General features: G+C 40.7%; 1 protein-coding gene across 1 annotated transcript in view; it reads right to left on the bottom strand.

Moving 5' to 3' along the window:
- Positions 1-15,337, bottom strand: part of LOC134533495 (protein CEPU-1-like) — a 299,931-nt gene that overhangs the window by 12,881 nt on the left and 271,713 nt on the right. The window contains exon 7 of the mRNA XM_063371018.1: positions 2,202-2,264. Coding sequence (XP_063227088.1) covers positions 2,202-2,264 — 63 coding nt within the window. The remainder of the gene's footprint in view (positions 1-2,201; positions 2,265-15,337) is intronic.

The following is a 15,337-nucleotide window of genomic DNA, read 5'->3' as shown; positions in this document are numbered from 1 at the left end:
CAAAATATTGTACAATGATATTGAGAGACGTCCCTGGACGGTACAATACAATCGGGTTGTGCGTGGCAATATATTGTCAGTCCCTGCCGGTATTTCGTGTGGTGAACATGTTCATTGACACTGAACTTTGCTGCATTTTGATCGCCGTGGTGGGAAGTGCCAAAAAGAAGAATGAGCAGAAACGTAAAAGAAGGAAATGGGTCAAACAGTGGTTTCCAGACCGAGAAAAGTACACACTTGGCTCTTTACATCCCATGGGGACGGAAGTTCCATGGAAACACTCCGATCAATTCCGAAATAAACATTTTTCTTCGACGTCCTGTCTGCCATCACGACACGTTCTCCACCACTTGTCGATAGCAACTGACGGGAGTGACTTTTTTTACCGACACACGGCACAGTATTTTCCCGATTGCTAAAAAAAATATTTCACACCTGTTTGATGCAGCACAATATGTTGCACAAAACTTCAAGAATTAACTTCACACGTTCAGTTATACTGCACAAACCACGATACTACTCAGCAAAAGTTAAAAAAAAAATCGGTTTATATCAATAAGCATGTTTCCCAAGAATAAGGTTGAAGCTTTTTTTTTTTTTTTAAATTTCCATGAAAGAAGAACAATTTCCGTCAAAGACAAATACTTAAATTGGTTTATTTATTGTGGAAAGGGTAGTTTTACATCTTTTTATTCTTTTATTTATGTGTCAGCCATAGTTTGCATGAAATGAACCTGAAACGATGTGGGATAAATAATAATACTTTTTTTTTCAGTCAACAAACCCTATACCCCCTGTCCTAAGGAGGTTAGACGTCCCTTGTACCAGCTCAATAGCTACCCCCTCCCCCCTTTTACAATCTTTTTTAAATATTAAGATGTTTATATATAGGGACCGGAAAAATTCGCGGATTCAATGACCTCTAGGATAGTCTCCATTATCCTCTGCATTTCTCAAGTAAACACGCGTGTTCATTGGGTACTAGATTGTGAGGCGTCTCCACTGGGTAGCTTGTGATTCGACGCTTCTTTGGTCGATAGTCTCTCATTGGCCCAGGGAGCTCCAGTTAAACTGCGAGCCAATAGCAGAACCAGCAGAATTGTACACATGTTTGAATTTCTGCCTATCAAGAAATGAATCCGCGAATTTTTCCAGTCTCTAATAATATATTATTTTTATATTGGGTGACATTTTGCAAATATTGACGGAGTCTGAGTGTCTCCGCCACATTAGAGGTTCAATTACAGAGAAAACGTGTTCAAACAAACCCCGAGGCGGACCCCATGAGAAGATACCGGAGAAAGTTTTCGAATTCACTTCGCGATAGGCTAAAATACAAATAGTTATACCTCCGTGCTGCTCTGCTATTGTCTCACAACTCACCTGGATGGCTCTGGGCCAATGAGAAACGCCCGACCAAAGCTTTATCGAATCACAGGCCGCTATGTTGGGACGTCTCACAAGACAGCAGCCAATGAGTGGGTGGCATTTGACCGAGTGTACGTAGAACTATGGAGTTCATCCTAGAGGTCATTGAACCCACGAATTTTTCTTGTCCCTACCCATGAGTAGAGACCCGGAAATTTCGCGGATACTTCTGGCCTCAGGATAGAATTCAAAGTTATAGGTGTGCTCGACCCATGTTTACATTCCCATTGGTTGATTTCTTAGCGAGAACATTTTTATCCTTGTTATTTGACACTACCTGATTCGCTTACTTCTCTCCTAGCTGGGCATCATTGGCTCACGGTCGTAGACGGGCGTGTCCAAGCAACTGCGTGCCAATCATATGAACACAGTGCGAGAGTGTGAAGGTTTGCATTCTAGCTTGCGACTAAATGAATCCGCGAAATTTCCGGTCCCTACCCATGAGTAGGGACCGGAAAAATTCGCGGATTCAATGACCTCTAGGATAGCCTCCATTATCCTCTGCATTTCTCAAGTAAACATGCGTGTTCATTGGGTACTAAATTGTGAGGCGTCTCCACTGGGTAGCTTGTGATTCGACGCTTCCTTGGTCGATGGTCTCTCATTGGCCCAGAGAGCTCCAGTTGAACTGCGAGCCAATAGCAGAACCAGCAGAATCGTACACATGTTTGAATTTCAGTCTATCACGATATGAATCTGCGAATTTTTCCGGGTCCCTACCCATGAGCAATGCGAGTGAGTGACGTTGCAAAGGTGCGAAGGAGAAGCTGTACCTGGGCTGCGTCTCGGCGGCTCCGGCGTGGTGGGTCCTGGGGTCGTGGACGGCGGTGCAGAAGCTAAGCAAAGAGAAAAGAGAGAGAGAAAAAAACAAAACAAGAAAAAAGAGAAGAATGGATTAGGAGGGGCTGACAGACATGCTGGTGTTCCAAGCTGGCTCCAAACTCTTCCTCTACGTCTGCTCTAGTCAAATGTTTTCCTAGCGCAAAATACACAGTGGCAACTTCAACTGAGTTATAAAGTAATTTCGGAGCCATTGAATACTACATTTACTGTTTGTTTGGTTTGAATTTATAATTATATGTTTCAAAATAATAAATAAAGATGTGTTTGAATTATTGAAATTTTGTAACATAGTTTCAATTAACATTTTATAGAAACTATTCTAAGAATTTCTTGTGTTTTACAAATACTAAAATAGTTTTTTAATTATTTTTTACAATACTACATAAGGAATATTATATATTTTTAATTGTTCCAATTTTTTATGGCTCTATAATTTAAAATTCATAAGAAGCTAAAATAAGTATTTCAGAACAAGAAGATTCAGAAGATTTAGGAGCACTAGAACACCATTAAGAAAAAGTATGAATTCGTGCAAAATCATCAGGGAAGGCGTAGCTGCCGAACAGATAGTATCATTTAGTGTCATAGTTACTCCAGGAAATAAACATACAACATTCAATAATTTTTTAAGGTTTCAGGAAAAACGTTTGGTGTTACGTTTTCCCGAAACAAAGAAAGCTTAAAGAAACAGGCAGCAGCGTGCAAATGCCAGGAAAAAGTACACAAAAAATTAATATATTTTTACAAGAAATGAGAACAACTTTTAATTATGTGTAAAAACACAATGAATCGTAAAGTTTGATGTGTTGTTCATATTGCTTGTGATTAGTTATAAACAATGCGATCTTATAACATCTCTTGAATGGCTAAAAGTATATTTCTAACGTATAATCATCAAGCTTGTGTGCATATAATTTTAGGTAAGTAGGTTCATGGATGCAATATTGGCGAATGTTTGTATAAACCATGCCAGTATGGTTCTTAAAAATATGAAAAATTCTGGCCACTTAAAATTATTGTCTTCAAACATATTATTTCAAATTTTCGAAATTCGGATGCAAGAATTTTTCACAGTTGATTATCAATACGAGTAGTTATGTGCCGGAATATTAAGTTCAAAACAAGCATAACACTTACGTTACAAGACTGCAACTACAATGCAATAACGCATTTATATTTGTTATGAGTTAAGGATAACGTAAATATTTCAATTATTGCGACACAAGTAATTTTCTCGGGGTTTTATTTATATGTGAAGGACATTCTAGGCGTCGTTTTACATCATGTTTCAATGAAAGATACGTACGCTACCGCAAGTTACCCACAAATGTATGACGAGGGCACATAATCCGAGTCTACACTGATGTTTACTTTACATCAGCACTTCTGAAACTTCAACGTGACAACAAAGTTCCTGGCTTACGTCTCAGTTCAAAATAAGTCATCCGACATTTGTACCTCGAACACAACGTCATGCTCTGCTCTCAAAATTGAGGTTACATAAAGAAAAAAAACTCGGAGACCATAAATAGGGGACAGGAAGAATTCGCATTTTTAGTGAACTTTAGGAGGGACTCCACAGTCCAATGAATACTCGAGCAAACGTCACCTGTTAGACGTTTCGACTTGGTAGCCTGTGGTACGGCAATTATTTAGTTAAGGGATGCTCATTGGTCAAGAGTTTATTCCCTAAAAATAGTGGCATGTATATTTTGCAAAAAGACTCCGAGACTAGCTGATAGTTAAAACACTGAAGCATCGTCTGTGATTCTTGATTGGTTGTGTTTCTTGCAGATACACGTCGAGTGTTTTTCTCTCACCGAGTTCGAACCTAGGACTCCATGATGGAAGTGAATTTTTAAATTAAAACTTTTACTAAAAGGTATTTAAATGAATTTTCCGGAAAAAAGAGACAGTTGATGATTTTATAATACTTTACCACGATTTAGCGCGGCATCAAAAAATATAGCTAATAATAAAAAAACGCGAATTCATTTCATCGCGATAGGTAGGAGACTCATACTTTTCGAAAAAACGTTTTCGAGACTGGCTGAAAGTTAAAACAGTGTAGCATCATCTGTGTTTTGTGACGATTGAGTTTCTCTCGGGTATGTGGTCACTGCTAGTAAACGAATTGCAGCCATTCAGTGCGGAAGCCAAAGCGCCCGGTAAGACCTGGCCAAATAAGGCAATGGCTTCTCTTGAAAACGGTCACCAATAACAAGGAAGAAACCACTGTCGTGGCCATACCTTGCTGCAGTCTAATGAGCTTTAAAAAAAAATTTTGTCGCAAAAAATACATGGTTTATCCGTTAAAAACCGCGCCTCTACAAACAACGCTACCTCTAACTGAACGACGCAACCTGTCTGGCCAAGGGACTCCTAATAGATAGGGACCGGAAAAATTCGCGGGTTCAATGACCTCCAGGATGAACTCCATAGTTCTACGTACACTCGGTCAAATGCCACCCACTCATTGGATGCTGTCTTGTGAAACGTCCCAACGTAGCAGCCTGTGATTCGATAAAGCTTCGGTTGGGTGTTTCTCATTGGCCCAGAGTCATCTAGGTGAGTTGTGAGCCAATGACAGAGGCAGCACTGACGTATAACTATTTGTATTCTAGCCTATCGCGAAATGAATTCGCGAATTTTTCTGGTCTCTACTAATAGAGAGTCTCCCCATTTTTACTGCAGCACATTCAACTAGCAGCTGCGAGTCTCTGTTCCCGGCTATTAGTTTCCACGGCGTTTGCGCGGAAACTGTTTTTTCCCCGCTGCGAGTGATCAAGGGACGAGTTTATCTCTTAAACTCTATCACGTGTTGTGTTGTTCATTTGTTTCCTCGCACGGAGTCTGTTCACGGTCCGAGCGACGCCCTGCAATGTTTGCTTTCATCCGCCGACGCGCCAGAGTCGCTGCCGGCCCGTCCAGGAAGGGGACGTTTGTTTTCAATCGCGCTGCGGGCGGCGGGGTTGTTTTATTTCCCGTACTTTGTTTATCCCTCCTTCTCCTACTCCTCCTCCCTTCTTCCTTCCCTTCCTTTACCCCCTCTCACTCTCTCTCGCTGGCGCGCTCGCGCAGCCGTGTAATGGGGGAATCCCATTCAACGGCCCCATATCGCGGTTCGTTAGGTCCGAACTGACGCGGTGTTTTCGCCGGGGGTTTTGAGCTCCCGTGTGGTGGGGGTGGAGAGTTGTGGAGGGGGGACGGATTACCGGCCAGGTTGGCTCGTAGTTCCCGACGCCACCACCCGGAGCAGCACCGCAGCGTTGGCCCAAACACGGCACCCCTACTCTAACGACGGTTTTCGAAAAAACAAAAATATCACACGTTTTCTTAATTTTCGAAATATTATCCTGACGATATTTATCAATTCCGCCCCCCCCCCCCCCCAAACTTTTTTCACTTCCCCTGCAGCTTACTAATCATGCTTTCAAGATAAGTGTGAGAAGTAGGCCTATTCTACCCCAGTCTAGAGACCGGAAAAATTCGCGGATTCAGTTCGTGATAGGCTGAAGTTCAAACATGTGTACAATTCTGCTGGTTCTGCCATTGGCTATCGAATCACGAGCTACCCAGTGGAGACGCCTCACAATTCAGTACCGAATGAACACGCGTGTTTACTTGAGAAATGCAGAGGATAATGGAGGCTATCCTAGAGGTCATTGAGTCCGCGAATTTTTCCGGTCCCTACCCCAATCACATGGTTCTATTATATTTGGTGCCGTAAACATATAAGCTCTCGGTATATGGCATTTGGTGGGAGTAAATTCGTGAATGGAACGGAAGATGATGAACGTGGTTGAGTGACCACGGTGCATCGTTTGCGTGAAAGTCTCACATATCTCGAAAAGATATCGGGGAAGTGCGTGTTTATTGTTTTCGTGTTTCGCGATTAATTTATTATCTATAATTATAGCGTGTTGAAGTGTTTTAGCTCGTGTGTTGTTACAAACGATACTTTTTTTTTGTGCACATTACCAAGATTTGCAAAGTAACCTGCATTCAAACATATCCTTCCTTTATTCTATTTTTTTGTAGCGAGTCAATTTTCTTTTTTCTTTTCGAATCTGACATTAATTTGCACGTATTTATCATTTATTTCTTACTTACTTGTCAATTGTTTGCATGAAAACGTTTTTTTCTATTATTTGGCTATTTTTAACGATCTTTTTATTTTTCTGACCGTGGTGGTATGTTTGAGTACATTGTCACGCGGAATTGAATACCATAATGAAGCTAATATTGACTAAACACTTGTTAACAACATGTGGACGAATTGCGTCGTAGCTGTTCCAAAAACAGCCAAAGCACATCGAGTGAACTATCTTTACTTTATGTTCTTTTAACCCACAATGCCTACACCGTGCGTACGAACTGCGTTTTAACTGTTCCGAGGCATACCATAAATGTTTGCATCTCCAACTCATTCATATATAATATGACTTTTTTTTATTACAAAACAGTGTTTTATCGCACAGTTGAAATCACTTTTACTACACAATTAGTCATCAAGTAGATAAATTAACCTACAACTTTGTATTATAATCTCTATCCTGAGTTGTTTTTATTTGCAAGTAGTTATGAGCCCACCCAACAGATAGCGTAACATGAAGCACAAAAAGAGGGTTTTAGTTTCCACTGTAAGAGTCGCACTTCTATGTCTACCTCCTTTGTTCTGTGCACGGGACGCGGAAAGCCTTATTTTCACAGACGAGAGCCAAACGCCCAATCGTGCATCTTCGGTTTTTTTTTGTTCATAGTAAAAGGTTAGGTTAGCTACATTATAAATACTTTAGAACATTGTGGACGGTTGATTTGGTTAGGATAGCTAAATTAAAGATACTGTGAAATCATGTCAACGGTTTCCTAGCGCTGGATAGCTACATATTAAAAAAGTTATCTGCTAAGCAACCATGAAATGATTTTACAGTATTTTTAATGCAGCTATACTTACCTAATATAAGCAACCATCCACAATGTTTTAAAGTATTTATAATGTAGCTAACCTATCCTAATCGACCGCAAAATGTAATGCCACACCGGTTTATACAATGAGTAGAGACCGGAAAAATTCGCGGATTCATTTCGTGATGGGCTGAAATTCAAACATGTGTACAATTCTGCTGGTTCTGCTATTGGCTCGCGGTTTAACTGGAGCTCTCTGGGCCAATGAGAGACTATCTACCAAAGAAGCGTCGATTCACAAGCTACCCAGTTGGAGACGACTCACAATATAGTACCCAATGAACACGCGTGTTTACTTGAGAAGTGCAGAGGACAATGGAGGCTATCCTAGAGGTAATTGAATCCGCGAATTTTTCCAGTCCCTAACAATGAGATAGAACGACTTATGACGTATGAGTAAGCTACATCCCAAATAAATACACCTGTTGTGGTACGGGGAAAAAAGAAGCGAGCATGAACTTCGGGGAACTTCGGGTGTGGCTCTCTCTCGTCTGTGAAATGAAGGCTTCCCGCGGGACGCAAGACGCTAGCGGACCCTCCGTCGCAGAGTTGCGCCAGATCGACTCCCCCCCTCCCCCGGGTGACCTCCTCGTCAGCTGACCGGCCTCCAGCCGCGCTGCTGTCGCGCCAGAGCGCCGCGGCAGATGGGCCCGCGTGATGGATGGCCAGAGAGAGAGAGAGAGAGTGAGAGAGAGAGAGAGAGACGAGTGTGTCCGCGCGGTGGCTCCGACAGAGCGAGTGAACAGTCGACGCGCTGTCAGAGTTGTCCCCGGCCTCGAGAAACTGATTGCAGAAGCGCGGCCGTCGGAACACGACCAGAAGCAAGGCCGGCGAGCCCATTAGGCGAGTCACGCGACCGCGGAAAGAGAAAGGAAAAAAAAAAAATTCCAAATGTTTGTACTCAACGATGGTTTTTTTTCCCCCCACTTAATTACAACACTGAACCTAACATAAGTCAAATAAGATGATATCATGAATATTTTACCTTATGGAGTCTCCTTTCTCATAACTAGGGACCGGAAAAATTCGCGGGTTACATGACCTCTAGGATGAATTTTATAGTTCTACGTACACTAGGTAAAATGCCACCCTCTCATTGGCTGCTGTCTTCTGAAGGTGTCCCAACGTAGCGGCCTGTGATTCGATACAGCTACGGTTGAGTGTTTCTCACTGACGCGGAGTCATCCAGGTGAGTTATGAACCAATAGCAGAGGCAGCACTAAGGTATAACTATTTGAATTTCAGGCTGTCGTGAAATGAATCCGCGAATTTTTGCGGTCTCTACTCATAACTAGAGACCTGCAAAATTCGCGGATTCATTTCGTGATATACTACAATTCAAATAATTATACCTTAGCGCTGCTTCTGCAATTGGTTCACTGTTAATCTGGAGGACTGAAGGCCAATTAGAGACCCTCACTCATAGAAGTGTCGAATCACAGACACTCGGTCGAGACGACTCACAAGTCAGCAGCCAATGTACAGTTGGCAATTTGCCCGAGTGTGTAGAGTGTAGTAGAGTCTATACTGGAGGTCATTGAATCCGCGAATTTTGCAGGTCTCTACTCATAACTATTGTGATTGCCTTCAATGTGGCGTGGTATTAAACTTAAATCTTATTCAGCTGCCATTGAAAAATTACATTATTAGTGCCGTAAGTATATACGTAATGGGTAGATATATGGTAACACTATATATTCACATTTACTTATAAGTAAAATTTAATTTTATTATTAATTGATGACGTCTGATTTCATATTTTCATAGTCTTTAGTTAGACAATATACTAAATTGATACTTTAGATAGCGTTTTTTTTTATCGAACGTGGGAGTATTAATTTGTATGAGAGAGCGTGGCTTTTTGTTCTTATCTACAGTGTCCGGTAATTAAAATTCGCAAAGGTGGTGATCTTAGTTATGTGAGGGGTGGCAAATGCAACTTTTGCCCAGTGGCAGACCTGGCTGCACCACCGCTAACCAGAGGTCATAAATACCACAATACGGAACGTATGTCGTATAAGTATGCCTAAATTAAGCCCTTCTCACACAAACACTAATATATAAATAAAAGACAAATATAAACTCATTCACCATAGGTTTACACGTACATAAATTGTTCCTGCTGTTGAGAACAAACTAGATCAATTTTTTTCAGTTAAGGGGGAGGATGGGATGTTATTATGCGATAAATTCTTTTGTCATTCAACATTTTATATGCACTTTTGTTTAGGCAGATATCACACATTAAAAGAGATTTTCAAAGTCCGTAACATGGTTTCTAAGTTAGTATTATGACATATGTAGTCATTCCTAAAATCAAAACAAATACCAGAAACCAGTGATCACATGAGAGAAACTATTTGCATCAGCCAATCACTTTTTCCTTAAGGCGTTCCATTATGTTATAAACTATACTTTAGCAAGACCGAATTTTTAAAATTATTCGAGAGAAAATTGTCATGCCCAAAATCATTCTTGAAACAAATATGATGTTTTTGGTTCATATCTGCCATCCTCAAAACAAAGAAAATTTTAAGATAGACATAACTAAAAGCATTCAAACACACATAATTGGCGCGTGCACTTATGTTCGCGTGTTAGAAGTAATACTTACTTGGCGCAATAAAAACTGATAATTTTTTTGCATGCAAATAATAAAATAGAAAAGAAATAATAAAAAGACTGGAATAATATAATGAATAAGGGTGGTAAAGTATAAATTCAAGTAAATTAAAAATTAAATTTAGTAAAAGAAACGAGATAAATTTTAATCAGTAATGAAATCAAAAATGTGCCGTAAGATTATTATAATTTATTAATTATAATTATTCACCAAGCAATATTGTAATTGTTTATATTTTGTAATCCAAATATATTATACTTACATGGAGCATAATCCTACTTACATAAATAAATTTGAAAATACACAAAAAAGTTTATAAACTCAATTTATAACACTAATATTCACAAAATAATTTTTTTTTAAATATATGGATCAGTATTAAATAGCAATCACTAAAATATAAAATTTAAAAGCACATATATAATTTTTTTGTATGTAGCCTTTTTTCCCATCCTGTAAAAATTCACTCTTGTTTTTTTTTCCACAACACGCCTAAACAGGGTCGTTACCACAACGACGAAATACCACAAAGCCGAACGTACCGTAAAGCCGAATACCATAACTCCGAATGCGAAATTGACCGCAACGCCAACAGCTAGAAAACTGCTGTGTACCACAACGCCGAAATACTGTAACGCCGAAAAATGTTGCTGCGGGAGGGGGGGCCACAGGAGCAAAATGAAAAACAACTGAATGAATTTGTGTGTGTTTCTTAAATGTATCTTAACGCCGAAATACCACAACCTAACCTAACCTAGGCTAGCCTAACCTAGCCTAATCTTACCTAACCTCACCTAACCTAACCTTTGTGGCAGTCCTGCAATGACATTTTTCGGCGTTAATGTATTTCAACGTTGTGGTAATTCGGCGTTGTGGTACACAGCAGTTTTCTAGCTGTCGGCGTTGTAGTCAATTTGGCATTCGGCGTTATGGTTTTCGGCGTTATTGTACGTTCGGCGTTGTGGTATTTCGGCGTTGTGGTGCGTCCCAGCCTGAACAAGTATTTGCGATCACGGTTATCAATTTAGGAAAATAATAACCACGTGCAGACATAACCAATCCAAAAGAATTCGGGGAAATATTTTCGCGTAACATTTTTTTTTTCTCCTGACGAGCCCGTAAGTGTCGCCTGCTGCATCCTTGCCGACCCCGCCGGTCTTATGTCGCGCGGCGGCGGGCCTAGTGAAAGTCCCCCCCCCCCCCCGACTGAGCTGAGCCGCAGGAGGGGGGGAGGGGGGATGCAGCCCTCAGGCACTCACGTCCGAGAGCCGGACCAACTCTTAATTGTCCCCCTCCCTCCCTCCTTGTCGCCCTGTGGGGAGGAGGAGAGAGTTATTATTTAAGGGGGCACTTAGCGTCCAGGAATCGCGGCGCCTCGGCATTCCGCGCCGGGACGCCCTGCTCACGCGGCGAGGAGGGTGGCTGGTCGCCATGGCGACACCGGGGAAATAGATTGCCGACTCTCGCCACGTCTGCGGAGGGGTGTGGTCGGAAGACTGTGTCGTCGCGAGTGTGTGGATATTGCACGGCGGCCCGGGAGCAGGGGAAGTCACCACCTCGACGTGTTGACGAGCCGGGGGTTCGCCTGGCGTTCGAGGCGGTGACGTCTGGCTTGTTACACACCCCGCGGCGGGAGAGAAACAACAACAAGAAGAAGAAGAGGGAGTTGAATCGGACGAGTGTGTGCTCGTTCCACGTATCTTCTTACCTACTTTTTCACGTGCTCCGAAAACACGCCCGACCGAAATACGAGATTTCTGAAGGGTCGGTGTCACACACCATTTTGAATTTTTTTTCGCTGTCTCATTACACTCATTTAAGGGTCATTCCAAGAAATTTCATCTCAATACCTCCCTTACATATGTTGTATCGTTATGACTAATTCCAACATATATTCACTTAGTGTAATATCATGGACGTGAACATGTGAGCAAGTTTTCGTAATGATCATCACTTGCGCGACTTTTTACACCCGCGGTATTAAAAATAACATTTGACGAAATTACTAAAAAAAAATATCAACATGGCGTGTGAGATAAACTATAGTAACGATTTTGAGGTAGCACCTTATAAAGGAGACAACTAATTCACTCGTGTTACTTTAACTTTGTGTCTACTGTGGTGGCTTAGCGGTGAGCATTTGTACTCGCAATAAAAGGTACATGGGTTCGAATCCCGGTAGGTCCAGATTATTTCGGTTTTCATGATTTACCGTGATCATTCCAGACAGATGAAGGAATTGTTCTTACTATGGTCCATGGCCAATATCGTATGCAATTTCCATTATGTGTTATATATATATTAATTCTCATACAATATAATTTTGAATAGAATACATACATTTTATATAAATTGTTGTTTACTACAGTTTGTTTATTTTTCAAATTTATGTGCACAGAATGTACAACGATGCGTGATATCTCTTGATAGTAAGTTTAGAATTACTTTTTAACTTTGACATTAAATAATTGGATATCACTATTTTTCACTTAGATTTTTATGTACACCTAGTCTTTGTGTAGTGCCAAATAAAAAAATCTATTTTTAAATATTAAGGTACATTAGTTTTTGAAAACAGCATTTGTTGACAATCGTGTAACGTTTACAACCTTTTACCTGATGGTGACAGTTTGGCCAACTTATAAATGTATAGATACTGGAATTAGGGTTTAGGCTATGTTAGACGCAACGTTCAGTGCGGATTCTGTGGGGTGTTTTGCGTTACGACAAAAACAAGTTTCGAAGTCAACGTGGTTGTTTTATATCCATCCAACGGTTACCGTAAAGAACATTTTATCAAGATAGATAAATTAAAAAAAAAAGACTCGGAAAGTATGATTTTTAGATAAATAAATCAAAGTAAAAAAACAACATAATTTTATGTACGAAAATATTTTCTAGAAATACAGTAGTTATTTCTAGAGACCGTAAATATTCGCGGGTTCAATGACCTTCAGGATAGAATCCAATATCTTCTACACACTCGGACAAATGCCACCTGTACATTGGCTGCTGACTTGTGAGTCGTCTCGACTGGGTGGCCTGTGATTCGACACTTCTATGAGTGAGGGTCTCTAATTGGCCCCCAGTCCTCCAGATTAACAGTGAACGAATGGCAGCAGCAGCACTGGGGTATAATTATTGGAATTTTAGCATAACACGAAATGAATTCGCGAATTTTTGAGGTCTCTAGTTATTTCCTTCGAGGTTTAATTTTGCTAAAAGAAGTGTCCTGCCGAAAAAAATAATTGAACAGTAGACACAAAGTGAGAATGTGTGTATGTAACTTCTAGCAGGCGGTAGTAAAGCATTATTGAGAGTGTGTCGGCCTTGCGTCCTTGCGACACGACCCTCCAAGGAAGCAGCGTGAAGTCGGTCGAGCCGAGGTGTTCCTCAGAAGAGCCGATTGGCCGAGGCGAGCACGAGCGAAGAAGCCAGCGACGATTGGGCAGGAAATGGACGAGGCGGCGATGGAAAATATGGGGAGGACTTGTTATGGAAGGCCGTCTGATGCGCGGAGGAAGCCCTTGATTTCCTCCCCAGACGCTCGTCGCCCGGGGGGGGGGGGGGGGGAGGGGAGTGAGGAAGGGGTCCCCACTCCTCCTCAAGCTTGGTGGGGGAGGGAGGGGGCACAGCCCACTTGCAAACTGCCGAGGATGCGAGCAGTCGAAGAGGGTCTGCTGTTCCGGCGGAGCGGCGGACAAAGGAACAACGCAAACCGCAGGTCACAGCTCCGGAAAAAAAAATCTTTACCTGCATTTATAATTCATAAGTAGGGACCGGAAAAATTCGCGGATTCAATGACCTCTAGGATAGCCTCCATTATTCTCTGCATTTCTCAAGTAAACACTAGTGTTCATTGGGTACTAAATTGTGAGGCATCTCCACTGGGTAGCTTGTGATTCGACGCTTCATTGGTCGATAGTCTCTCATTGGCCCAGAGAGCTCCAGTTAAACAGCGAGCCAATAGCAGAACCAGCAGAATTGTACACATGTTTGAATTTCATCGTATCACGAAATGAATCCGCGAATTTTTCCGGTCTCTAGTAGGTAGAGATCGGAAAAATTCGTGGTTTTGTTTCGTGGTGTGCTTACATTTAAATAATTATACCTCAGTGTTGCTTTTTGCTATTGGTTCTCTGTTAATCTGGAGGCTTACCTTGGCCAATTGAAGACCCTCAATCGAAGAACGATCTAATCACAAGTAACCAATTTGATACGTCCCACACGTCAGAAACCACTTAACAGGCGATGCCTTGCTCAAGTATGCAGAGGATCGTGCAGTCTATCCTAGAGGTCATCGAACCCGCGAATTTTTCCAGTCTCTATTCATAAGATTTCTTCCCTGGTCTCCTCCTCGTAAACAGCACGAGTTCACAACGAATTGGTCTTTTTTAATATTTTAATAAACATTATTCACGTACAAAACAAAAATTCTCAGGTTTACGTGAGGTATCATTCATGTGTGTGGTCAAATATGAGTAGGGCCTACATTATTATTAGGAAAATGTATTTATTTTTGGGATGGTTTATGTCATTGGATAGTTTTATTAAATGTTACATAAAGTTTTTCCGAAGTAAAAATTATAGCATAAGGTAAATTTTATAGCTAAATTTATATGTAAATTTATTTATTGTTTTTATTTTTATTCAAATCTTATAGTCTATGTTAAAAAAAATTAGCATCTTATTAGTTATTAAAACTTAATTATTTTTTTTGTGTTGAACTAGCTAAGAAATTTACATGTACGTTGTGAAACATTAACGTAACTAAGTTGGGAGACAAGGCAACGTTACAACTTCTCCACATAAAAAGTCAACAAAATGAAAGGAGCTGCAATTCTATTTTGGGCGACAGACCAAGTGGGACGCGCGCTATGGTGTCGAGGAATGATCGGATCGGGAGCACCCCGGGAAAACACACCGGCTCACTGCAGAGCCACGCTGGTTTCTGTGAGCGAGCCGGCAATGAGCAAGTCACGTTGCTGCACTAGGCATTGTTGTTTTGTAAATTGAACTTATTTTTTCGTGTAAACTTACAGATATTTATATGTTCGAACATTTACATGAAATCAACTGTGTCGCTACAAAAAAAAATTCTTCGCACCACCATTGGGTTCGGATTCTTCCCCGGGAATTTATGCTTTGTGTTGTCCCAGTACCTACAGTAGATAAAGGTATTTGTAAACTGTTTTCTGAATAGCTTTCCAGCATTATTTGTACGCATTAATAAGCATGATGCAACAAATAGTCAAATTCAAAGTATTCGATTATAGTTTTCGTGGTTTTAAAAAAGATTTTTGTGAGCATGACAAGAAATATTCAGTTTTATTTTCAAAACATAATTATTTTATGCAAAAAAAAAACCTGTGTTGTAAAAATTTACAATATATTTCTTCCATTACTAAAAATTATTTCTTGGCAATTGGTTTTAAAAGAATTTTTTTTTGTAAAAGTAAAAAAAAAATGTTTTCT

The sequence above is a fragment of the Bacillus rossius genome, chromosome 6, assembly GCF_032445375.1.
Source record: "Bacillus rossius redtenbacheri isolate Brsri chromosome 6, Brsri_v3, whole genome shotgun sequence".
Classification (NCBI taxonomy): Eukaryota; Metazoa; Arthropoda; class Insecta; order Phasmatodea; family Bacillidae; genus Bacillus; species Bacillus rossius.
The sequence above is the reverse complement of the archived record's forward strand: the minus strand, read 5'-3'. Positions and strand labels throughout refer to the sequence as shown.